Source organism: Cydia fagiglandana, chromosome 7, assembly GCF_963556715.1.
Source record: "Cydia fagiglandana chromosome 7, ilCydFagi1.1, whole genome shotgun sequence".
Lineage (NCBI taxonomy): Eukaryota > Metazoa > Arthropoda > Insecta > Lepidoptera > Tortricidae > Cydia > Cydia fagiglandana.
Genome location: NC_085938.1, coordinates 914068 through 941998, shown reverse-complemented (window position 1 = coordinate 941998; position 27931 = coordinate 914068). Strand labels below are relative to the sequence as shown.

General features: G+C 37.3%; 2 protein-coding genes across 2 annotated transcripts in view; both read right to left on the bottom strand.

Moving 5' to 3' along the window:
* LOC134665681 (uncharacterized) overlaps positions 1-18466 on the bottom strand; it is a 176909-nt gene extending 158443 nt beyond the window's left edge. The window contains exon 1 of the mRNA XM_063522628.1: positions 18119-18466. Coding sequence (XP_063378698.1) covers positions 18119-18239 — 121 coding nt within the window. The 5' untranslated portion in view covers positions 18240-18466. The remainder of the gene's footprint in view (positions 1-18118) is intronic.
* Positions 18467-18600: 134 nt separating this feature from the next.
* On the bottom strand, positions 18601-21576 carry LOC134665679 (THAP domain-containing protein 2-like). The gene is made up of 4 exons (XM_063522626.1): positions 21408-21576; positions 21028-21205; positions 19759-20098; positions 18601-19573 (listed from the first exon to the last, which is right to left on the bottom strand). The coding sequence occupies exons 1-3, from the start codon at positions 21485-21487 to the stop codon at positions 19760-19762; spliced, it is 597 nt and encodes a 198-aa protein (XP_063378696.1). The 5' UTR covers positions 21488-21576; the 3' UTR covers positions 18601-19573; position 19759.
* Between the last annotated feature and the right edge of the window lie 6355 nt (positions 21577-27931).

Sequence of the window (27931 nt, the reverse complement as noted above, 5' to 3'; positions counted from 1 at the left end):
AAGTTAAATTCTGTTACTTATGTTAGATGTTAAGTAACTGTTTACTTAACATCTACCATAAAACATATCGTGACTACTTTGAAAACAACTCGTATCTTGTTCTGTCAATCAAAACAAAAATGTGGTAATTATGTATGGGATGCATGCAGAGTTACTGAGTTTTAACTTTGAGTAGCAGTGCGAGATACGAGATATTTTCAAAGTAGTGACGATATAACACCTATATCGTCACTACTTTATAGGTGTTATATCGTCACTAATCGATCATAACATATATCCATCATTGTTATTAAGTAATGGTCAGCATTAGCTTGTCGTACGAATAAATTCCACATACATTAACGTCTATAGGGTACATTTGAACCCTGAACCTTAAGACAATCCATTAATCAAACTAAAAGGCCGATCATTAACCGATCAGCCAAAGAGCATTCTCAAGATTTTGTTTCGATTGAAAGCCCATTTCTAGTATTATTTGAACCATGGTTTAAAATTGAAAACAGATTCAGTATATGGACAAACAGTCAAACATGTTTAAGAAAAGGTTACTTCTGTCCCGTTCTTCTTATTTGAGTCTCAAGTACTGAAAAATGTATCCCGCCTGTAAGGGTGCATCGTAAAATTAGCATTAAGTAGATTCCCTTAACTTTGCATGTCTTCAGGAAAGGGTCGTTAACTTTTGATTTTTTTGTCCACCTTTTTCTGAAATATGTTTGACCCGAGACTCATTTCCATTCATCATCTTCCTCGCGTTTTCCGCCTTTGCCACAGCTCATGGGAGCCCGGGGTCCGCTTGGCAACTAATCCCGAGATTTGGCATAGGCACTAGTAAAACCATTTCTATTATGGTATTGATAAAATGACATCACTACGGCCAACATACCTACGAGAAAATTCAACGGCTATATTTCTTAATAAACTTATGCTCCGATACGTAAGCGTAACAATCTTTAAAATCATAAATAACCAAGGTCCCTTGCCCTAATACTGTCACATATGATATGTCCGTATAACAAACTAAACTATTAACCTTAATATCCATAGCATTCCACAAGTTTCATAACTGTGAGAGCGAGGCAACGCCATACGACGGAAAGGGACAGTCGTAGGTCTCGCGTTTCGTCACGGGTGTTGGGCGAGAAAGCCGGGGAAAAGCGTCGGCGCAATAATTGATGCACGCATGCGTTAACACGCATGGCGGTGTCAATCGAAAGTGAGACATGTGTCAATGGGAAAAATGCTCATTTTTGGATGGGGGAAAATACAATGAAGGCTTGGTACTCGGTACTGATATCTGTGCTTTGTGACTTGATTTTTAAATCAACACCAGAAACAGTTTTTTCGCAGAACCGGAAAAATGATACAATGGCGTGCTTGTATATATTTTAATTTGTGCTACGATTTTGTTTTTGAAGCAATCAGTACCTATGCTCAGTAATATAAATAAATGTATCCATGACACTTTGGATAAATTATCATTATTTCAGTAAAAACAATCGCGAGAACTTTCTCATTGCCAGGAAGCGATGGCCGCTATGCGCCTGCGCGGGTCAAGGTGTGCGCAATGTCACCCACTATTGTACTAATTGTTGGCTCGCCAATTATCTTTGTCACAGTACAACTTGAATGTCAAGCTGTTTGATACGGTTGAAGTGAGGTTCTGAGAAGATTTTCATTACAACTAACTGGTTATTTATTATACCAGCGACCCGCCCCCGGCTTCGCTTAAATTAATTAAGTCTAATATAACTTTATAATATTAGCTTAGTTTTGAACGTGTAAAGTGTGATCTATTACCATGCTTGTCACATATCATCTGCGGTTAAAACATTAATATTAAACGCTCCTATAAGTCTGTCAAGCTCTTATGTAAGACGGATATGGTTACGCGACCCACTTACACATACCAAGGGATGTTTGGAAACACCACTTTCCTGGTACTTCGTACTCACTTATTTAATTTTGTGGTTAAGACGTTTTATTAACATATGATAGAAGAGCCGACTGAAAATTTCGAACCGACTTAATACCGCGATCAAATGCACAATTGTTTCCCATAAAAGTGATACTAAATCCGAATTAGATACTTAGTTTAAAAATTGAGAGGTTTGTTGAATCATTTTAAAAATAACCTTTTTTACGAGTAGGTAAATTTTTTGATCGGTGGCGGTTTTTAAAGTTTTGATCATTTTTACTGTGGATGTGAGTTTTTTTCATCCGGCCATAATGTTTTAAAAAGACGCTAATTTATCATAACAAACATTACAATTCATTTTTATCACATCAAAATTTTGTCACTTTACTTCAAAATCTAATAAATAAATAAATTACAAATATAGTAATAAAAATAAATTAATATATTATGTATTCATCATTTATTATATTATATGATTCTACTCTGCCCAGCCTTCGCAACCTACCGTATCGGACCGATCGCGTAACCACAGTTTAAACCTGTAAATCTACAAGATAACATCAAGGAATTACGTATTCCAACGACAAACCGAATACCCTTAACTTTAATTAACTTGCAGCCAACCTCATTATAATGCACGGCAAATAAAGGACAAAATCAAAGATTGTTCAAATACCAACAAGGAAACGCATCCCTCAGACTTTTAACTACCTTTTATAAGCATTCCTTTGCAACAAACAATCTCCAACTCGCCAGGCGTATCAAAACCACCTCAAATTTGAACAAAACATAGGAAAATCAGCTCTATTCCAATGAATTAAGATTTAAAAGATTTGTAGATTTAACTTTGTTTTTCATCGATCTTATCACCGAGGTTGTGCGGCGGAAGAATGATGTTCAAATGCTGATTTTACAATGCGTTTACGTAAGGTTAGGACTGGATTTTGTGACCTATGCCAAGTTTGCTTGTAGTACGAGACTTTAGGCTCGGTTCGGCTTGTTATTTTGATGATTACCATCTTTTAAAGACGATTCGAAAAGTTCAAATATAATTTACGGTTGATGACATGTTTTAACCGCAATAAGGCGTTTAATGTTCTTATTTTTCAAGTTTACGCTAAAGAACCAGCAATTTTGTTATCATAGAGCCCCATTTACTATTTTAATATATTATTACTATTACATCGATATCATAAAAAATAATAAACAAAAGTATCATATTAAGATAAAAAATAAATAAGTAGCGTGCCTCAGGGTACACTTCTTGGGCCGCCCGCAGAGCTACAGAGCTGCTGAATGACTTGCACTTCTCATATAGATCATCTCGTGAGATTTATTTGTAGCACCAGAGTATAATATTTTGATAGGTATCAAATAATTATTAATTTATAGTCGTCTAGTACTCATAACACAAGTTTTATTGACCTTACTATTGTGTTGGGACGATTTTTGTAAGATTGTCTCGTAAAATGTTACTAATATCAGGTATAGGTAAATAAATAATAATTATATATGTATTTATTATTAAAATTAAATAAAATGGGTTATTTCTCCCGCGCAGCGCAGACAAGTATTTAAATCCCTTTATCCCTAGATAAAAATTAGATTAATTATCCTTAAATGTTGTTTTATTTTTTAAAAGGGTTGAATTAAATAGTTTGAATATTATATATAACCTAATACCTATCTACTTTATTTATTATTACATTTGAAGAAATATGAGGTTCACGAGAGAAATATCTTTCATACCATATCATATCATTTATTGAATGCCAACCATGGTATTACAAGGTATTTACATATTATATAACATTATAAAGTACAGCATGGACCCTGCTAGGGCGTGACAAATTTTAAAATATAACTGAACCTAGGGAAAAAATGTAAAATTTACACTTAAAACTAATACATATTTTCCGATCCGTCGTTCATATATTCTTCCAGAGTGTAAAAAGCTTTTTCTTTATATGTACAAGATGTATTCAAGTTATATAGGTATTAGACTATTTCCCTTTATACCAATGTGTCATAGACAGACGTATACGTGTATAACTAGTTTAAACCAGGCCGTATTTATAAAGACGGCACAGCAGCTCGCCTTAGCGTCGCCATGAGATACATAATATGGAGAAACTAGATTTTTCTACGCTATTTATTTTTATGACAAGATTGAAGAATGTGCTAGAAATCAAAAGTATGAGGTCACAACTAGTTCCTTCTAGAATCTAGGCCAAATCTACAATCTACAACAATACATTAAGACTTAAAACTTTATGAGAAACAAAAGACTCATGTTTAATGTCAATAAGCACAGACTGCAGACTTTTGTTTCGTTCTAAGACAGTTGAAACCATTTTAAATCTGTGGGTTTTTTACCTCATTGCAATCCTATAAATCGGCATCAACTTTAACTGCTAATATCACAAGGTCATTGTTAATTAAGGCCACTTAGCCATAGAATAGCATAATTAATAATTAATTTAACCAACTGAATAGATTAAATAATTCCGTACAAGCGGTCGCCCTTCAATGTAATTTACATTTAAAACATCATTATTATGCAGAAACAATATGTATGTTTCAGTCAAGCTTATTGTTTATCTGACAGCTCTATATGAATTCTTCGTTAACCTTTAACATAGTAAAATCCGTTCTAATTGAATTAATGTAGCATTAAGTTTTATATTTATCTTCCTATTTTTTACGTGTCCGCTTCAAGGAATTAGTACTAATAGTCAAAACATCGGTGCATGACGTAATGCCGCCAGACCCCCCGGCGCATATGAAGGATATGGTTGGAAATATTCGCTGTCTCGGTAGCTCAGTTGCAAGAGCGGGGGAGCTGGTATCACGGAATCGCGAATTCGAGTCTCGCCCAAATGACTGAGTTTTTCCACTTTTCCCTTTCGTTGACACTAGTCGGCTAAATTGGTTAAGAAAATACTTACGCAGACAAATAGAAAATAGAAAACCGTTTATTGCAAAAACCTATCTAATACACTATCTTGAAGATCTTATACATTAAACAGTTAAAACTACTTGAAGCTTGTATTATATAACATGCAATAGTTACAGTATTGATGCGCTCTGCTATAGAGGCTACAAATGGACATCACTCAGCATAATATGCTCTAACATAAAACATGCTACAGCGCTGACAATCTTGATTGCTCTATGGAAATAAGACGTATTTATTACCCTATTAGATTAACTAGATACTAATAATGCGTAAGATCTACAAGAACTGGGTCCCATTTCCAACTGGTTGCAGTCGTACGTTATAGTTAGTATTGTATCGTAACTGCGGTTTTTACTCGGTTCCTAAGTCGATATTCGCGTTTGTTTCGCAATTATAACTCGTAACTGGAGCGCTTGCGTTTACTTTAGGTCATATGAAAGTCACTTAGTTTTCTGACTGTATGAAGTGTATGATTGTTCTGCAGCGGCGCTGAGTCAAACATTTTTCATTTCACGTCCGTAGTCGGTGGCAAACTAGCTATATATTGGCACAGAAAAAATAATAGTACTCTAACAAAACGCGTCTGTCACGATCAGTACAGATATGGCCGCTAGGTGGCGACAGCGCCACGCGCGGCTTATGGCAAACCCCAAAATTGGGGGCAAAACGCCGAAATCGCGGAATGAGCCACGCCTGATATTGGCTCGCTTGATGGTTAATGGTCACCGTAGCATGGAGGCCTGTAAATACAGGGGTTTTACATGCGCGTTGCCGACCTTTTAAAAACCTGTAAGTACAATAATTTTTTTGAAAAACCCCATTTTGTGTTCTTCGAGAAAACCTCGGCAGGTTGCTCATTCCACAACCGGAGCGTCCGTCCGCGGGAGGAAATTCAATATACACTGTGAAGCTTTCGAGACCTGTATAATTTGAACCTTAATTGTTCAGTTGGACACTGTTTTATACACTAGATTAGGATTTTTTTATTGGTTCTGTTCATGAATACAACGTACCTACTAAATTCTTAAAATATGCTAAATATTGAAAATATTGCTATTCCCTGTAATGTAAATTTTGTATGGACAATTGGACATACATCTTTCTGAAGCAGCGAGTTATGTGTCGAAATAACGCAGCGTCTTACGTAGGCGACGAACGCGCGAACGCGGCGCGGCGCGGCGCGGCGCGGCGCGGCGCGGCTAAATCAATCCTTTGATGCACATAGAAGTGTCCTACGTAACGCTACGTCTTACGTAGGCGAACAACGCGCGAACGCGGCGCGGCGCGGCGCGGCGAAATCAATCCTTTGATGCCCATAGAAGTGTCCTACGTAAGCGATCTCGTTGCGAACGCGGTGCGGCGCGATTTGCACGCGAATGTCAGGCGGCGCGGCGGCGGCCGCTTTCGCCGCGCCGCGCCGCGCCGCGTTCGCGCGTTGTTCGCCTACGTAAGACGTAGCGTAAGCGATCTCGTTGCGAACGCGGCGCGGCGCGATTTGCACGCGAATGTCGGGCGGCGCGGCGCGGCGCGGCGGCGGCGCGGCGAGAGGCGGCACGAAAAAAACAAACCGTTGTTGCATATGGAAGTGTCCTAGGTGAGCGATTTTGACGCGATGGCGGCGCGGCGCGGCGGCGGCGCGGCGCGGCGCGGATCTGGCGCGATCAATCTATTTGATTTTTAGACGCGAATATGACGCGGCTAGAGGCGTGGCGTATATAGAATTACCGGCTTTGATTTGATTAGTCGACTCCCGTTTGATTTCTTTATAGGTTTTCCTGTAATCAATAGGCACAAAACTAAAAAATATTCAAATTCGCGGAAATTGGTATAAAAGACGTAACTCCAGTAGCGTCTATGGCACTTACGATCCTATCCCGTCGTAAAGCCAATTTTTGCCAAAACGGAATTAATACCTAATAATAAGCAAATTAATTAAATAACCACCCGGGTAATTGTGTACTTAGTTTTTGAAGGCGGTGCCAAATCAAAATGCCAGTAAACCAAAATTTCAGACAACGAAGAACGCTGCACGTACTTGCATAAAAAGACATAGTTTACTCATAATTTAAATACGAATTTTCTAATACACCGTGTCTGCGTGCGGCCAAGGCGGTCGGACTCGGGAGTGTCTCCCTAGTCGGACAAGGCCGCCGCGCCGCGCCGCTTCGCTGTGGGAGTAGGACAAACCTATACGTATCAACGTTTTGTTTCTTCCTCACCGCGCCGCGCCTCGCCGCGTGTTCGCCGCGCGTTCGCCGCACCGCGCCGCGCCGCGCCGCTTCGCGAAGTGTGAGTAGGACACACCTATACGTATCAACGTTTTGTTTCTTCCTCGCCGCGCGTTCGTCGCCTACGTAAGACGCTGCGTACACACGTGAACTATTGACTCTCCGTATGAAGATGCGACCGGTTTGGTGACATAAATATTTGCGACACTCTTAGGTGAACCGACATTTATGCGTTTTCGTGTGTATTTTAAGTTTATGTGCGAAGACAGACGTATTATTAATTTTAACAAATTAAAAACAGAAAAATATATTTTATTTACATATTCGCGATACAACCGGCTGACAATTTTTTAAATTCACGATATCATCTAAACTATCATCTGACAAAGTATCAAGCGGGAGGCGATGACTGACGATATTTGCTCCTGGCCCGCGGTCTAAATAGAAATTTCTTTAACCGCACCCTCAACCTCAACTCCGCACATCTACTTTAAATAATAAATTGGAGGCAAGCGAGCAGACGAATCGCTTAATGGTAAGCAACTACTGTCGCCTATGGACTCCTACAACACCAAAGGGATTCCAAGTGTGTATAGATCCTTGATTCTATTTAAATCATACTTTAAAGTGTGACACAAAAAGTGGCCACCATTGCCACAAGCAATAGAGGAACTTTAATGGCACATTTAAATAATAGTTATATAATTAATTAATTAATCGTTACATTACTCACAACATTTGTTGAACAGTCAGGTTGATTTATACCGTGAAGGGCAACATAGCCTATACGCATCACGATTGGCATTCCGACCCGCCCAGATGGTTAGAGATAATGTTATGGTGAATTAATATATGAGCTTTGGTTTGGTTGATGAATTGATTAAGTACCTAGTACCTATTTATGTAAAACAGTATTGATAGATAAAAACAATTTTAAAAAAATTGATAGGTTGACAATTAGATTCAAGAGGAATAAACGAAATTAAACTGAGAAGCCTTTTTCATGAAATAAAAATATACGAAAACGTAATACGTAATGTGATATTTTGTTAAAAAAATCCAGTTCAATTCAGTCACAAGTGCCGTAAAACGAGGGGGCTTTCAAAGACAGAACGAAAAAAATAAGCTTTCGTCGGGCTAAAGTCCATAATGTTTGTATGAAATGTAAGAATTAATAGAAATATAAGGTAATTTCAGTATAAGTATGCTGTATTTAGTAGCTACAAGTTTAAACGTTTAAAAAAAATAATGAGTCGCGTTTTTTTTCTGAGCACATCCCTTTTTACTTAAAATTAACTAGATAACTATTTTAGAGCGCATTTTACCAAGACAATAATCCATAATGCCTCTATAGCCATCCATAGTGCCCTAAACTAAATAACCTTATAGCACACGTTTTGGAACATCATAAATATCATCATAATGCATGTGATCATAGTGTGTAATCATTGTATGTCATATACTTTACGAACATTAACCGTCACTCTAGGTCCCCACGCAGAACAAAACTCACTATAACAAAACACACGTCAAACTTTTAATATTATAGCAATAAAGTTTATTATAGCTTGGCTTAAACGCTTATAATTCGCTGTATTCAAACGCGCAAACCACGCTAATAAAGCAGTTATAATGACTCCTAATCCGTTAAAATAAAGGTAATTTTGTTTCTACTCGTGCGCAAACGATTTGTATGCGCAAACGCAGCCTCGGTGGGAGTCAGTGAAGGTTTGTTAAACTAACGCTTAAGATTACTATAATTGCACGTGACCTTTTTATTGTAATCCTAATGTTAATGAATAATGTATTTAAGAAGCTTAACGTTTGTCTGGTTTTTAAAAGATTTTTTGGAGCGGAAGAAGAATTACATACAAAATATGACTAAATAAATGAGGCCTTCAATAGTTAGTAGTTGCTTATTCAATGTTTTTTTTAAACTAATAGTATTTTAATAATATTTTTATTGCTATCCTAGTTTGGTTATTGAAATGAGTTGTTAAGTGTTCGTCAAATATAGCGTGGGTGATATCAATAACATTTTCTCATGATATGTTATGTGTTGTTAGATAAATATACCAATTTGAAAATTATTAACGAATACAAATGATGGCATTTTTATTTTACTTCCAGTAACTCAAAACATACGCAAATGAAATAATAGATACATGTGATATACTTAGTTACTACAACTATATAATTAAGTAAATAGTAAATTCAACTGTTCAAAATCACGTTATCGTCGACGATGTAAAAATTGCAGTGGAAACATACACAACCTTTTAACCACTTCTTTATTTCATGGTTAAGTTTATAGATTTTATTTAAGGGCATACTTAAGTATCAGTTCTACAGTAATTATTACGAAAATCGTGTTCAATCACTGGCTATATCAATGCAACACCACCACTTGTCGATACTCAAATATACGAGTAAGTATACCTACTTGAAGACCAGGCCCCATTTTCACATCGGTGACAGGTGCGACGAATTGTAAAATCACTATTGCTGACGTCACAGGCATCCATGGGCTACGATTACCACTTACCATCGGGCGGGCCGTATTCCTGTTTGCCACCTTCATTGTATTATTTAAAAAAACTTTATTATATCGGAAAAAAACAGATATTTCCCCTGCGAAGTTTGTGACAATTGTCAAAGATTTAGAAGAATTGTAGGTAATTCTTGACAGGTAATGAGTTATATATGTCGGAATTTCGTGACAATTGTAGTGTTTCTTGTGACAATTGTCATAAACTTAGCAAGAGAAATCTCTGTTTCTTTCCGATATCATAAAGTTTTTTTTAATAATACAATGATGGTGGCAAACAGGAATACGGCCCGCCCGATGGTAAGCGGTAACCGTAGTTCATGGATGCCTGTGACGTCAGCAACAGTGATTTTACAATTCGTCGCACCTGTCACGTTGGTGAAACAGGGGCCACTATATGCTTCTTAAAACATTTCATATTCCTACCGTTAAAATACTCGCCAAAAACCTTGCCACGCGATTACCAACTCCAAAGACAATTCACTCAGACTAAAGAAAATTCTGACACGAAAATAGAATACCAAAAGCGATATCAATGTACATCATACTCGAGCATATGTGATTATACTTTAGTGCGAGTAAGATGCATGCAATGCGTTTATGATACCGTTTTTACGCGAAAATTCTTGAATGAACCTCGAATCGTTCCGGCCACTAACCACTTGCGAAACATGCGATTGAATATAAAAATGGACTATATTGTAAAGGTTTTAAGGATGGTTATGGAATGTTTGCAATCAGTGCTTGGTTTCGATTACAATGAGTAGGTACGTATCGCAGTTTGGTAATATCCGTTTTTTGCAAGTGTTATGTGGAGGAAAAACAACTGAGAGCGCATTTGGTAACTTAGACTTATAATCTTAAACGTCTTAATTGTTGCTGCAAAACGGAGCTCTAAAGGTGTGTAGAGTTTTTTGGTAAAGTTTAGCTGTAATAGCGTCCGACCAAAACTGTTTTTTTTTTACGAAAACCGAAACCAAAGGTTCGGTTTTGCTATACACTGAGAGAAAAGGATAACAAAAACAAACTTAGAATTACAAAAATAAACTTAATCCGGGGACAAGGAGAGTCAATTAATAGGAACAAATTGACTTTTGCAATTAGTTCTTGCAATTTCTATTATCAGTTTGTTGAAATTAGATTTAGGATTACTGAGCTGTTTGTAGAAATAAATATACTTTACAGAAATAGTGAAACATCTATAATTATTACTAAACTTCATTTTTTCCCCCAGTACAGAACTGTTTTTTAATTCCTAGTTTAGTTTACTAATGATTTTGCTCTCAGTGTAGAGTATTAGGCAGTTTCCGCCGAAACCGTACCTTCGGCCGAAACATGATTTTTATACCGAAATCGAAACTTCGGTAGGGCACTACTAACAGTACCACTAACACCACCACTAATACCACTAATAGTACCACTATTAGTATCACTTTCATTTCTATCCCCCTAACGTCGTAATAAAGTCTTAACATCTTACCCTACGGACTGATTCCCTCATAATCAAAATTAAAAATCGCATATGTATGTACTATCTAAGTTACAGCAAAATTATATTGCAGTCCAATGATTGAACGGACAATAGTGATTATGGAACGTACAAATATGAAAGTTCACACGGTCCATCACGTCACGCCCCTAACTGACCTTAAGACATCGCTTTGCCTGGTTGATCATTCTATGCTTATATTCATGAAATAACTTACCGTTAAATAGCACATTACCTTTGATGAAGGATCTATCGAACGAATAGCTAGATGATATGCAAGATAAAATACTTAATCATGCCTTCACTCTTTATGTACTGTACTTAAATAATATATTCTTTCAGCTTGTTAATGTTAATACACACGAGTTAGAGCAATAAAACGATGTAGAGTAGGTACCTCGGTATCGTCTTGGGTCGTCCCATTCGTTTTTCGTCAAGTTCTTAAATTAGTCCTATTCTGCTTTCGTCACTCATTCTACATTCGTTCCAATCGTCGGTGGCTTTCAATGTAGAATGAGTGACGAAAGCAGAATAGGACTAATTTAAGAACTTGACGAAAAACGAATGGGACGACCCAAGACGATACCGGTACCTCATGTAGAGACAATTCCTCTATACATATATATTTTATGCCCAGACAAATGGGAATGCACCAAACCAACCACGCAGTGAACGAGAGATTTCGGTCCGTAAGCAAGTGATCAGTCAAGTTTATGTATCTGCTTTGGGCCCTATGACTTTATGACCTTTAGGTCCTTATCCATTGTTTGCTTTGTGTTGAGTTTAATTAAACCCTACTAAATAAGCTATCAATAGAACATGTCGTTGCTACACACTAAAACACGTAGCTAAATTCAAACAATGTCGGCTGGCGTGTGTAAAATGCAGCAAAGGCCAGTGAAAACGCTCCCAAGCATTGTTCGGAAACAATTGTGCAGGACGCCGCACCTCGAGGGCAGTGCAGGTGTTCGGAAAATAAATACTGTTGCTTAACAATTGATAAATATAAGGATGACTCACGCTAGACCGGGCCGGGGCCGGGTTGGAGCTTCCGGCGCTTCATTTTCTATGGAGCTTTCCATTTCCACGTGTTCATCGATCGGCCGTCATAGAAAATGACACGACGGACGCCTCACTGGTCCATTGCCAGATATTAGGCAGCCGCGATGTTTTTCTATGACCGGAACGTCTTTTTTCAGCTATTTTGCCCCTTAAGTACTATCTGTTACAGACGTTCGTATATGGAGTGCCTGAGATTGTGGCCCAGACAGGCAACCCTTCTTGTACGACAGTGCATGCGCGGATATCTATGGATAACGCGAGGAATGGCTAAAGGAACGTCAAAAACACAAGTCGAGAAAGATTTGAAGTCTGTTAAAAACAGCAATGGCAATAGCGAGTATTGTTACTAGCATTGTTAGCGTATGTAAATAACGTTAGATTCAGGAAGCGCGCTTCCATTGTGCGCGCAGGAAGGTGCGTTTCGCATTCGCTTCGGACATTGATGTTTACTTGCGTTTCCTAGTGCGCACTTTAAGGCTACTTTCGGAAGGGATACCTTTCAAAATATTATAAAACGTTGAAGGCGACGTGAATGTAAAATGTATCTATGCCTATAAAGGTCGTACTCTGACTAGGGCTTTATCCGGAGAAATATTAGCATTACCTAAAATCTCGCACTAAATTAAAAGCAGCAAAATACAATTTTAAATTAATATAACCTTTTGATGTTTAATGGCAAGTTGAAAATGATATGCTATCGTGCATAAGTTTTGCAATATTTTTGGATTTTAACTATCAAGTCATAAATTTGTTTTTTTGCTAGGTAATTGCCCAGCACTTAATTGGTTGAATAGAAGCTAAACCGCTGCGCTTTATTTGGAATACATGGACATTCATCTCTCCGAAGTTGAACAAAGAAACAGCATGTTTTCACTCGAGTACCCAATTCGTAAATTTTGCAACATTCTCATATTGATTTCTGAATTGATATCATTCACATCAATAACCCACAATCGGTTGATCATTGAACGCTAGTTAACTCAAGCCTTGCCTTTTGTTAACTGATGCAATCTCGATGATAGCTACAATGATGACTACAATGAAAGCTAATCCAAAACATTTCGGACGGTCAAGAGCAGATTGGTCAACCGGTGTTGCAACTTTCTCAAACGCATCATAACAAATTGGCCGTCGATATGTAGGCTTATTACTCACAACAATTGCCTGATTGATTAGATTTGACATGACGTGTACTAACACCGATAATAAGTAACTGATCATTCGTAGACTTTATATCGTTGTAATAAAGGTTACAAAATGTAAACATCGATGGTACAATAATACCATGGATTTTGTATAATTTCCCAATATCTTGAGCTCTCTTGCTGGGTAAAGGGCAGAGACGCAATGTGCTTTGAATAAGAACACTCACAGTGGGAGGCCATTTTGATTGGTCCGCCATTTTGTGGGTTGACAGCTGTCAGAGCCATCCTTTTATTATAATCTGTCATTTTACAATCTGATTGTGTTATAGATACAATCAGCAGAAGTGACCAATAGAACGAAGTGTCGAAAATTATCCAAGTAGTAAATCTCCTTGGCTGAAAAGTTTATGTAAGAATACCTAAACATTTAGCACAGATCATTTTGAGCATGTTGATCTAAACAGTCCATGCAGAAACTGAACCGAACCGAGTGTTGGCCGAAGACCGTCTGGACCCCCTAATAGTACCTACCGCTGAAAAGCCGAAATGCAAAAACACCTTAGCGAACTCAGCGCCGTCGACTGGACAGAAAGGACTTTAGATAGAGAAGCATATATGCTTGGTGTCGGAGGCCAAAATACAATAAAAACTTGGAACTTAGTAATTTTTGCATTTTTTGCACGCAAATCTTTCTTCAGCACTCACGCCCGAGTCATAAAATCGACATACAACATTACGTATCGATAAGGCACGTGTAAAATCGAATGTTTACATAATTATGCTCGCCGAACAATTCATATTTAACCCCACAATATAGATAAGGCATACACGGCATTGAATGATGTGACTCATGTGACTAACCTAGGACAGCTTAGGTTAATAGGTTTGCTATTCACTTAAGTTAACTGTAGGTATATCTTATAATATCATCATCATCATGTTCGTCAGCCTGGTATCACCCACTGCTGAGCATAGCCCATTTAGTTGCTCAAGTTGATTAGGTACTTCATTCGACCTTGTACCATCTAAAAGTTAACGTAATCATAATTAATAGATGAAAAACTAGACTTGAAACGAAGTAGACACTAGACCTGCACATGTGCAATTGTACACTGAAATGACAATGCAAAATGCAATGCAATTTTCTCAGACAACAATTCACAAACCGCAGAGGACACTTCAATATGGTGTAAAGACTAAAGTCATTTCTTTAAAAACTACTTCGCAATTTATTGCAAAGTGGATCTTTTAGAGGCCAATTTCATATTACAATAAAAGCTTTTTTTTAAATAGTCATCGGTGCAATGAGGCATTGTCCGTATGATAGAACTAAGTAAATAAATTCTACAAGTAGGCACATAAAGCAATTCATGTGCGACAGACAATACGGGAATGAGAATTTCAGAAACAAGCTGAGAAATCAGAATACTTTAGAGAAAGAGAGAGATTTCCAAAAACATCGAAAATTGGAGCTCTAAAACACACCTAATTGATTGCTTAAGTAATGAAAGTTAGCCACTTTATATTATTTACACATACTTTTAGAACGATTTTAACGTTTATTAATATGTTCTCATTATTATGTTGACGTCAAGGTAACTATTTATGCACACAAAGATGTTTTGATTCCAAGAACGAGAAACAAAAAATCGGCAATAAGCAAAACCTAACATGACCAATCAATTCGACGCTGACAATGAACATGTGAAGATACGAATCTTCAACAAGCATTTGGACTTTAACGTAATCATGTTTTTATTAAAATTATTAAGAAGAAACCGGTTTCGATCAAGTTTTGCGGACCCTTTGCCTTTAGTGTATTGATTTCGTGAATCATTTGTTTTGTGCTCAAGGAAGGTCAATATTGTTCTTGAATTAAGTGTATGATAATTAGAGGGCGGAGTACCGGTGGCAAATTTCACACAAAAGGTATGGAGTCGTTTTTATAATTATTATTTTAGGCTTGAATAATAAAATTATTCATTTACCTAATGTACTTAGTATGGTACCTACTCGTAAATTGGAAGTAAATACTTAACATTTATTTTCATAAATCGATTTCAGGAACACTTAAATGTTATGTCGTAAATGTTTTGGGTTATTTTTCAATTTCTTTTAACAAAGTCACCATTCATCGATATAATATTTTTCACCATATGCAACATGGATACGCACTTAAGTGTAGATTGTGAGGAGGACCTCGAACACATAATTCCAGTCCTCAATTGTAATTGAATGGTCTTGAAAATAATATATAGTTTGGCAGGTATAACTTCTTAGTCTAGTATTTAGTACCTAATGATAATGTTTCGATAAGAAAACATATTATTATGTATTATAGATATTAACAACATATTACATTATATTTGTATGCTCGTAAGATAATTTCTATAAGTTCCTAAAAATTATTATGCAAAATTAATAATTTATTCGTTATTTATTTAATCATAAGAATACTTAGGCGACTCCATACATTTAGTGTGAAATTTGCCACCGGTACTCCGCCCTCTAATGATAATATTTGCTAACAGTTCTTAACTGATCATTGGCAGACCCTATAAATTTGCATTAAAATTGTATATTATAGAGGAACCTACTCTTCAATAAAAGAACATGATGTCACGATCCTTTAGCATTAAGGGAACGACTGAAAAAGAAGCTATTGAAACAGCTAGATGTCTGTTGTCTATCTCACACCCTACCCCAAATTGAGTGCCAAATAAGACATGATTCAAAAGGCAGGATGGTATAAAACTCAAATTCTTGCCTTCTTACAGCCCTATTCCCATTATTTTAGGTCGAGCTTCGGCTGACATTCCACTGGGGCAGAAATGAGAGGAGACGTACGGGAATCAACCAAATAGCATTGGTTGTAATCCAGATGATCGGATGGTTGATGGCATGTCTTTCATCTCCGCCTCAGTGGAAAAGCAGCCTTTGTCACATATTTGCTCCAAGTTTTTCTGTCTGGGTTTGTAGATCCGTGCAATTGGGCTTGCTTGAAGTCTCTTTTTATTTTGAATTAAAATGGTTTGCGTCTTTATTTTCTTTCCGGATATTTGTTCTCCGGAAAGTTTAGCACAATTTGTACGATATGCTCTTCGCTGCGTACGTGTTTTAAATTCTTACCAACGCCGTACACCGTACCTAAAGTAACTAAATCCTCAGTTTCTACGCTCGCCAACACCATTTCTGTTAAACCATAAAAAACTTTAGTTAAACTAAATACTCATAGACACTCTCTTTTCCAATAAGCCTTCGAACGGCTTGTTTTATGGAAATACTGCCCACGCGTTGCGTAATAGCGTTACTGGTACACGGAAGGCGATATATGTTCGATATTTTCGACTTCTGAATCAACTCACGACAATTCCTTTAAAGAAAATCATAGTTTATCGACACCGAGTGAAGTGTATCCGTTTCATCTTGGACAAAAATGCTTTCGTGTATCCAGTTATTCTCTTAGACCTACAGGCTACAGGTCATTTCTTAAGCGATTATCGTGTAACAAATCGCGATAATTTATTTTAGGCAGAATACAGTTTTTAATTTTCGATGCTAAATGAGATTGTCCAACAAGGAATGGGACTTCGAAGAGGGATAATAGCGCATTTTCAAACGCAACAATTGTAGAAGGCCCTGCAATCTTCAAAAATATTTTTCTCGTGTACCTTCCTAACGCTTGTGTGTATAAAATGTGAAATAAACTAATATGAATTTAGCCATGTGCGTCTGTCTATCAAGTGACCAATTGAATAATAATGTTAGAAAGTCGTTATTCAGCATATTTAAAATTTTAAATTCATATACACAAACTACCCTCACTTTTTACAGATTTGAGTTTGTTATGTTTTTATATTCAGAATCACGAGCTTTTTCGATCCTATGAGAGATAAAAATGTGAGAAAGAACAAAAATCATCATTAATTATACCTATTATAAATATATAGAGTTCGTGACAAATGTTACTAAAAATCTCGATGAACGTGCAATTGGAATGCCTATTCGGCACGGACGTGCTCGACGTACGTACAAACAGCAACACATTTAACTTTACTGTCCAACGGTGGACCTTATGCCTTTTGTAATAAGGTTTACCGATGGACGGTTAACAGTGTGAGCGATGGTACGCGATAAGAACACATGCATTTTGAATTGAGAATACCGCTCAAATGACTTTGTAACAGATTTCTGCTATTCGTTGCATGTGGGTTTTTGGGACATTTGGGGCATTTTCTTCTTTACAGTTGTTCGTGCAGCTGTGGCCGAAGCTAGATGATGATGGATGAATGCATGTTGTCCTACAAAACCCAGAGTTGTATTGGGTCTTCACATGCGAAGGAGCCCTTGAGTTAATTTTTGGTCTCACTACGTTTTTCTCTTCAGCAACACCTTTTACTTATAGCATGAAGAAATCCGCAGACGTCTGGTTGTTCAATCCCATTTTAATTTAGCGCAAGAATCCAATCCCTAGATTGAATGTGTCTGATATCCGCAATGGACTTGACACCCCTGCAGTCATCAGTATCCATAGTATACATACGCTATGGTGACTGTTTTATAAACAAGAAGACACTTGTTTGAGTTGTTTGCCACTTTCGGGGTGCGTCCACCAAATGTATATTGATACTGCAAGTTTAAATACTTACCTGAATGAAACGAAAGTCTGAAGGTGACCAAGTACCTACATATTAGAAATCATCGCAGAACTCGCATTTAACTTGCAATGACGGCTGACCCCATTAAATGAAATAAATTACTGCATTCCATACCTGTTTGGAGTCCTTTCTCATCCTTCTCACCCCTCGAATCCAGTTCCTCACTGTCCTCACAACATACCGTCAAAAGCAATGCGCACGCACACACCAAAACAATCCTTAAAAACTCCCGCATCTTAACTACAAACAGTACTCAGACACTCACAGTCACATTTTCACTCGCAACTTTTTAATTATCACGCTTTATCAAAACACTGGCACATTGCACTGTTTATTTCAACGCACTTTTGTGAATTTTGAAATCGGAACGCTATCGTGTTTTGTTTTCGAACGTTTGATATTTGAACGCGGTTGACGCGCGCCACAAGCGGATGGTAGCGAAAGACTGGCGAATGGTGGGAGGCGCTGCGCGCGCGGCGCGATCGATGGTATCGAAGTTTCTAATGCCGATAAGTTATCAGAGAAAACTTGGGATTGTGGAGAAAATGGGATTAGATTAAAGATTTGGTTTAACTTTTAAAAATACAATTGTAAAATTGATTTTAAAATATGAACACTTTATTCTGGAATAAAAAAAAATCATAAATTTTTTAGTGAATTTGTATTACTACTTACTTAGGTAGGTACTCTATGGACTTAGAAAATATATTGACTCTAATAGTTCCTCGAAATAATTATTTAATTAGGGTAATTCGCCAGTAACTGGCCACCCCAAACCAAAAATGAATTCTATTCACCTATAAATAGAATTCGTTTTTGTTAAAGGTGGCCAGTTATTGAAACTTGAAAGCTGGCCAGTTATTGAAACCTTATTCTAAAGTGAATTCTGTTTATAGGTGTATAGAATTCATTTTTAGTTATAGCGAGCGGCAAGTTACTAGCGAACTACCCTTACAAAATCACTTTGACCATAATAATCACAGTAAATTAAAAATTTATTGGTGCATGATTTAGAACCATAATTAGCTGTCTTTACGGTACATATTGGAAACTCTGTCACATAAGACATAAGATAATTTTTTTATGGATATGGAAGGCTACTATAGTTCGTTTTTTTTAGCATTAGAAAGAACTTGAAAGAAGGTAAGCAATCTTGACATGTCTTTTATATGAAAAACGCTTTTTAAAAATCAGTAAATATTTAACTTATGAAAGCAGAAGAATATAAATGATCATACTAGATCCATACTTGTTATATATTTGCTGTAACTTATTTTTAAAATGTGTTTTTCAATTAAAAGACACATCAAGACTGATTACCTTATTTGTAATGCTAAAAAAACGAACTATAAGATCATAAATTGTGGATTTCTGGAAATAACAACTTGAATGTTTTTCCGACAAATTCTTCTATTCATCATCATCATCATCATCAGTCGTTCCCTCAATGCTGAGGATCGTGACATCATGTCCTAATGTTGCTGACCAGTCTCTTCCATAGGCTTCTGTCACCCGCCATACATATGTACGGCTTCCTGCAGATGTAGATGCAGCTAATTCTTCTATTACCTAAAACCAAAATAAAATTAAAAATTAAATTTGAAACTTTCCATTTCCACAATTTGCACGTTGATTAATTCTTGTTGAGGTTCATTAAATTACCGAAACCTTTTCAACTTCGTAGAAACTTTCCGTAACTTACAACAGTTTGTATTTGTAGATCACAATTTGGCAATATGGAACAAAATATTTACCTCACTTATTTTCCAATTCACAAGACATTTCAACATTCTGCATATCTAGGTTTTGTATGTCAATACTTTCTAAATCTGGACTAGTATATTGCTCCGCACCTATTTTTTCTGTATGTTTCTTGTTCTGTATTAAATGTTTTATAACAGTTTTCATTTGCTGTAATTTCTTTTTAAATTTTTTATTACTCTTCCATAGCTCATAGATCCTTCGCTTTCTGTTAGAGGAGACTATTTCTAATCTTCGTAATTTGTACTTCAGTTTGATAACTTCTTCGGAATCTGTGGGACTGATGTCGGCTGGCTGTAGTTCAGTTACCGTTTGAGCTCTCGGCTGGCATATCTAGAAAATATTCAAGAATTTTATTTTTAAAGTTGCATTCTTTTTTCTCATTTTACAACTACCTATGATTTTTATGGTCAAGGGCAGGTATAGCAGTAAGACTCTTATTACAAAAAATATATACTTAGTAATAGTAATAGTAATAGCCTTTATTTCATGCGTTTTTGTTATTTTACACTTTCTTTGTATCTCCTTCGATATCACGGGCCTATAATCCCGGTTTTTTGATAGGCTTGCGTGGGGACACAGATCCAACACGTAGAGGCCTCTTGGAGAGCTTTAATGTTATGTAGAACGCCTGCTGGAACCCGTTCACAGGTGCAACAATAGACACCCATGAACCGGTCTCAGCAGGCATTGGGACTATTGTAGCAAAAGTGAATAGTATACCGGTCTATGGATTGAAGTTTGGGTGGACAATGAGACTGGGCTATTGTAAAGAGTTCGGACACCTGCCATAACAATGCTAACACACGTTATCGAGGCAGGCGGTGACTCGCCGCTGACTAGATGGGCCCCTGAAACTGCCGCGAACACTTTCTTTATTATTACACTTATTTATTAAATTATTATTATTTTTTAACTTTTATTGTTTTTCAATTTATTTTATTCATTTGCATGCCGCGTGTGCGGAAAAGGCCTCCCCCAGTTTTTCCCATTCCTTCCTATTCTGTGCTGTTCTCCACCAGAATCTATCGAAATTTCGTAGCTCATCTCTCCATCTAGTATTCGGTTTTTTCTGTTTTCTCGGTGTGTCTATTGGTAACCATTCTGTGACATGTTTGGTCCACCGGTTATCTGTAGTGCGACATACATGGCCAGCCCAGGCCCATTTACTCTTTTTTATTGCCTGTGTTACATCTTTTACTCCAGACTTCTCTCTTATAACTTCATTTCTGATTCTGACTTTAATTTGAATTTATACTTACAGAGATATTAATAACAGGCACCGCCTCAACCGACAGCCGACGCAGCCCGGAGTCGGTCACATAGAAGTCCTTTGCATCAAAATGTTCTGAACACACGGCGCTCGAGGCGGTGGCCGACCAGTTCTCCCGGTCCACAGCCACCTCCCATTGCCGACGACGCTTTTTATCACGAGGAAACCTGATGGGAAACAGGTAGGGCTTCTATAAGTTTAAATGGCAAAAAGTTGAAGAAACAATTGTGAATAGGCTATTTAAGCTAACAAAAGACAATCAGAATACAGTCATAATCTTTTAAAAGTCTTAAGATAATCAGTTAACTGTGATCTGCGATAATTCTAGACTTGTTTACAAGTACATGCTAAAATAATAATGTTAGGTACCTGTGAAACGTAATCCCATTTGTGTGTTTCGTAATTTTAACTGAAGTATTTTTGCAGTTAGCGACTGCGCAGCTTACCATTGTCCATTCGTTAATAGTATAAGATATGTTTAATAAGAGAAAACTAAACAATAAAATGCTCTGCAACAGTTTGTTTTATTTTGCTTGGACAAATGTCAAAAATGACAAACAGAGAGCCTACCGCGAACTACTTTCGACGTGTTGCCTCCCTGTCACGCTTACGTACGAATTTATAATTGCGACAGAGAGGCAACACGTTGAACGTGGTTCATGGTAGGCCCTCAGAACAATTTACAACAAACAAAGCAAAGAAATAGAGGAGGCGCTAGAGTCCATAGACATAATATATATATAGACGGTGTCTCAGCGAGCTGTCACTGTTGCCACTTTTGTTTAGTGTACGATTAACAATTTAACACCACCTTGCTGTAGCCATGTCGATAAAGTCATATCGATAAACTAACGACATTTCTTACAAACGCCCCAGCAGGGAACCAAGGGAAAGTTCAGATATTTAATTAAAATACATAAATACCTACTAAGATATGTGTTCCGCAATAATTGAAATATTTTATTATATTCTAATATATTTATTATTCATTAGCATTTCAATTATGTATATGTTTAACGAAGATATTGAAGCTTCAATTAATAGCTATTTCGTTCCGCCGTGTAGCGTTTATCGATATATAGCATGATTAAAATCGACTTTTCACATCCCTAAAAGAGCACACATACACGTTTTTACGCACACAAACACAGCCTGGATGCATCAAAAAAGGCAACACTTGATTTGAAGTTCACCTTGTCAACAGTATGGTTGTCCTTTTTTGACAAATGGCATTTTAAAAGAGCGAGGAGAGAGAAATGATACTAGTTGCTGCGCCGTCAAAGAGAACAGAAAACGTAGGGCCTTGCTAGAGTCGGAATGCATGTCACATATCTTTGTCTTGCAAAGGCGTAACACCCAATGAAAGAAAGAGCGAGAACAATTAGTAAAACTTCTTAATTTAGTCGGATTGCGTTAACGTTTAGATACTGCAGTGTAAAATTTAATCAGTAAACTCATTTTAAATTTCAGTTAATTTGAGAATGTTATTTTATTTCGCGTGTTTTTTCATGAACTTTGTTTATTTTTCCTAAAGTAGTTAAATAAACAACATAGTGTCGTAATTTCTTTACTTTTAATTATTAAAATAGTGTTGTGCTTAAAATTACCGGTTTTGTTAAATCACTGTACAGTGACATTTGGCTTAAGTCTCAATCTGAGGGCATACCGCAAAGAGTAAAGTATATGCATACCGCGAAGTTCAAAAATCAACAACATCTAAGACGGAACCATAAAAAGGCAGACAAGTTTAAAATTTTTGAAGTTCTTGGTTGTTCGAGGTAGATCCTTTGTCATTGGAGAATTGTAATAAAATTTATGTTTTAAATTTATATATTTGTTAGTTTAGCCGTTAAGTTTTATCCATAACTCATTAACTCAATATGGTTCGTTCGTATTAAACGAAAATTTATCCTCTTGAAAACAAAAAAAGAACATATATGAATTTACAAAAGTACAAATAAATACCGCTTTAAAAACGTTTCCCAGTAGAATACTTATCTAGTTAAGTCATTATAATAAGGTATCATTACATCAACCCTACTGTGTTATTCAAAAGCTAATTGTACCGAAACGTCCGCCTCACACCGTTGGAACGTTTGACGGCTTCATTATTTTTTTAGGGTAGTCGCCCCTCGTGTGATCGTCCCGCCCACATTTCGCGATTGCTATAAAGACATTGAAATTGAAGGTTTGGAATTCAGTAAAAATACATTATAAATAAAGTTATCATAGTGATGTAGATAGAATCCGTCGATGTCGATAACTGAAAAATATTTTTGTTAAAAACCGTGCAATACTTATTCAAAATATTTTTTATATGAGTAAATTAGACTTACTGCACTAATTATTCAATACGTTTTTTTATGAACTCGTAGGTTTATTAAATTTCATGTTTTCATCAGAAAATCATAAATCGTTCTATTTCTAAGTAATATTAGTTACTGAAATCATTTTTCTGCACCTTTATAACTACAATATTGTACTGCAGTAATAACTGTCGGTCAACAAGTTTTGTCAGTAACAGTAGAATAAAAATATCTATATTAAACCCTCTATTTACGGTACTATATAGCATGTAAAAAGGCAGTTTGATTCTCTCTTTATTGCTCTAACGAAAAATGACTCTTGTCAAGCTATACCAATCGCTCGACTTAACCAAGTGGTATAACCGTTACATCGTATACAATTTGTCAGTCAACGAGTGTAAGTACAATAATAATCGAAAATTTACTAAAAATACATATAACTACTAAAAGGTCAATACTTAATGTACGAGTATAATCGGTGATTCGTCGTATATGTAATTGCTAAATTTTGTTTATTAAGTAATTGTAAACTCCACTCTTCTAACATACTAAAGCATTTACATACATTATTTGTCTTTAGTTTCCTTACAAAGCTTTTTTGTTATCAAAATGTACAGGCTACTTATAGTAGAAGAGCCGGCCGCAAATTTTCTAACCGACTTGATACCACGATGAAATGCACAATGGTTTCTCATAAAAGTGATGCTAAGTCCGAATTCGATAGTCTGCCACGGCGGAACTTGCCGAAAGTACGAAAAAGAAGGCCACTTCCGGTGCGAAAAAAGGGGGCTGATTTAACCCATCTGATACCGAAATAATAGTTATGGCAGCAGTTAGAAATTTACATGTAGACACATAAAAGCGAAGTCTGCCAGTAGTTTTTTTGCCGGAAGTGCTTGGCAGACGCTCTCAAAGGTGGCCAACGGGACCCCTAATTTAACCCATCTGATACCACCATGAAACCAATTCCAGTCGGTAGGTATGAACCCTCATGTCAGGAATATATAAGTCTGCCAAGGCTTTTCCTGCCGAAACACCTTGGCAGACGAGATTATGTAAGCAAGGTCGGCATCGGTTACCCTACACTAACCCATCTGATACCACCATGAAACCAATTCCAGTCGGTAGGTACGAACCCCCATTTTAGGAATATATAAGTCTGCCAAGGTTTTTCCTGCCGAAACACCTTGGCAGACGAGATTATAAACAAGATGACCATCGGTTACCGTACACTAACCCATCTGATACCGCCATGAAACCAATTCCAGTCGGTAGGTATGAACCCTCATTTCAGGAATATATAAGTCTGCCAAGGCTTTTCCTGCCGTAACACCACGGCAGACGAGATTATGTAAGCAAGGTCGGCATCGGTTACCCTACACTAACCCATCTGATACCACCATGAAACCAATTCCAGTCGGTAGGTATGAACCCCCATTTTAGAAATATATAAGTCTGCCAAGGTTTTTCCTGCCGAAACACCTTGGCAGACGAGATTATAAGCAAGATGACCATCGGTTACCGTACACTAACCCATCTGATACCACCATGAAACCAATTCTAGTCGGTAGGTATGAACCCTCATTTCAGGAATTTATAAGTCTGCCAAGGCCTTTCCTGCCGAAACACCTTGACAGACGAGATGATGTAAGCAGCATCCACATACGAGGGATCCGTATTTTGGGATTATACAGATTACGGACATTATTAATAGCTGTAGGCTTATTTATTACTTTATGCTTATACATATTTGTATATTATTATGTTATTAATAAAATATATTTATAATTTATTAAACCTAAACTCAATACATTGGGAATTCATTACCTGCTTACGGCAGTAGTAGGGATAAGTGGGTGAGTTCTGGCTCACTGAGCCAGCCAACAGTCCCTCCCCCTTTTTTCCCTTGTTGAGGCCCTGCAACCTTGCCTTGAACCCAAACTAATGTCATTGTAGCTCGAATCTAACCTAATTTATTTTTATTGCTTTTAGAATATTTTGCAAAGTTAAATGTTGAAATCTCTATTTCGAAAAATGGAATTTTAATGTGACTTTAACACGTTCACTGCGTTACGGGGGCTTTAAGCCCCGTACGATGTCATCATTCAGTGCGATGTTAAATTTATTTTAGAAGTTAAAGGGGGAGGGGAGGGTGCACACATTTTACCACTTTGGAAGTGTCTCTCGCGCAAACTGTTCAGTTTAGAAATAAATGATATTAGAAACCTCAATATCATAAGCGATAAGACCGCTTGTTGTTACCTCTATTGTCTTTGTTTATGTTATTGTCCATTTATTGTAAACTAAGTGTATGTGAGGCGTGCAATAAAGAGTATTGTATTGTATTGTATCATTTTTGAAGACCTATCCATAGATACCCCACACGTATGGGTTTAATGAAAAAGACATTTTAAGTTTCAGTTCTAAGTATGGGGGACCCCCAAAATTTATTGTTTTTTTATTTTTTTATTTTTGTGTTGAAATCTTAATGCGGTTCACAGAATACATCTACTTACCAAGTTTCAACAGTTCTTATAGTTTCGGAAAAAAGTGGCTGTGACATACGGACGGACAGACAGACAGACATGACGAATCTATAAGGGTTCCGTTTTTTGCCATTTGGCTACGGAACCCTAAAAAGGAGGTATTAATTCGGTTTTTTAATGTTTGATATCTCCGTCATTTCGGGATCGATTTAGAAAATTATTTTTTTAGTTGAGTTGTAACTTGTAAGTATATACATACAGATTGGTTCCGTCTTTGTCAAAACCCAGTTCTGATGGTGAGATTTATGAGGAATCGAGGGCACTCTTCAAATCTTGTAAGGGTGGTTCACGTTTGTATGGGAAAATTCAAACTCTAGCTAGAAGAAGCGGCACCCCCTCATTTTGTTACACTTATTATGTTGACAAAATACGCCAAGTTTGTAATCTTACAATCTTAACTACAAGGGGACGCTCAAAACACTTTGAAATTTTTCAAATTGTATGAAAAAAAAAATAAGTTACTATTTTTTTGATTTTTATGTAAGTAGTAGTTTTCACATTATTTGAAAGTGTGATTTAAAAGATATTATTTTGAAAGAAAATGTTTTTCTACTTCAAAACTTATACATCACATGTGTAAATAGTGTGAAACCAGATATTTAAATAAAATTCTGAATCATAAATACTCTTTTTGTTGGGTTTCAAACAACATACAAATATTCAACGTGGTTAAGCACCCCCTTGTATAGTTCGTTTTTTTTAGCATTAGAAAGAACTTGCAAGAAGGTAAGCGATCTTAGCATATCTTTTAATTGAAAAACGCTTTTCAAAATTCAAAAACTATTACTTATGAAAGCAGACGAATATAAATGATCGTACTAGATTAATAATTATTACATACACTCGCGTGCAAAAGTATTGCATCACTTTGCATTTTTTCAACTGCACCCAATAATTTTGTAAACCGGTTATTTTCCATTAATTATTTTAATGGGATCATGTCCCTTGAAGTTTTAGCTTTACGAAAAGTTAAAAAAACATGGAAAACGGCTCAGTATTTTTCAAATTATCGGCATTTTCCCGATTTGTGAGCGGTTTCGCGTTATCACGCGCACGAGTTGCGCTACCCTTGACCCCTATAAAACGGGGGGTAGGGGAGGGGTTGTTATCAGTCACTTATCAAAAGTTGACCGGTACACATCTCCGCATATTTTCCCGTGAAGAAGACCTGTGAAAAATGGAAACCACTGAAGCTGAAGTCCGCCAAGTCGTCCAGCTCCTGCAAGAGGGGCGTAGCCAACGTTCAGTAGCTGCCACGCTGAATTTAAGTCAATCTACAGTTTGCAGAGTTTACCAGAGGTTCCAACGGACTGGATCCTTTACTTCAAGACCAAGAAGCGGCCGCAAAAAGTGTACATCAGAGAGGGACGACCGCTTCATTGTCACAACATCTCTCCGAGAACGACACCTGACAAGCGTTGCCATCCAGCAGCGTCTGCGTGAGATACGAGGAGTGGCTGCCAGTGAGTGGACAATAAGAAGACTCAAGAAAGCGAACTTGACACCCAGGAGGCCTGCAACAGGGCCCAGATTGCTGGCGCGACACCGTACAGCCCGAAGATAGTTTGCAGAAAATCATATGGACTGGACCATTGAGCAATGGACCCCAGTTCTCTTCTCGGACGAGTGCAGAATATGTTTGAATGGATGTGACCGAAGAGGAAGAGTCTACAGAAGGCCAGAAGAACGGTTCGCCCAATGTTGCTTCTCCGAAAGGGTCGCCTATGGCGGTGGATCCGTGATGTTCTGGGGCGGCGTTTCCTATGACGCGCGAACAGAGCTGGTTTTCGTGCCTGGCGGGGGCCGTGGCGGTGGATTGACCGCTGCAAATGCAGGATAATGCCCGTGTCATACCGCTAGGGCCACCGCAGCCTACCTTCTCGAAGTGGGCATCGACACCATGGACTGGCCAGCGATGAGCCCGGACCTTAACCCCATTGAACACGTGTGGGACTACCTGAAAAGGAGGATTCGGAAGCGGAATCCTGCCCCGGCCAATGTTGAGGAGCTGAAGGGAGCCTTGCTGGAGGAGTGAGACGCT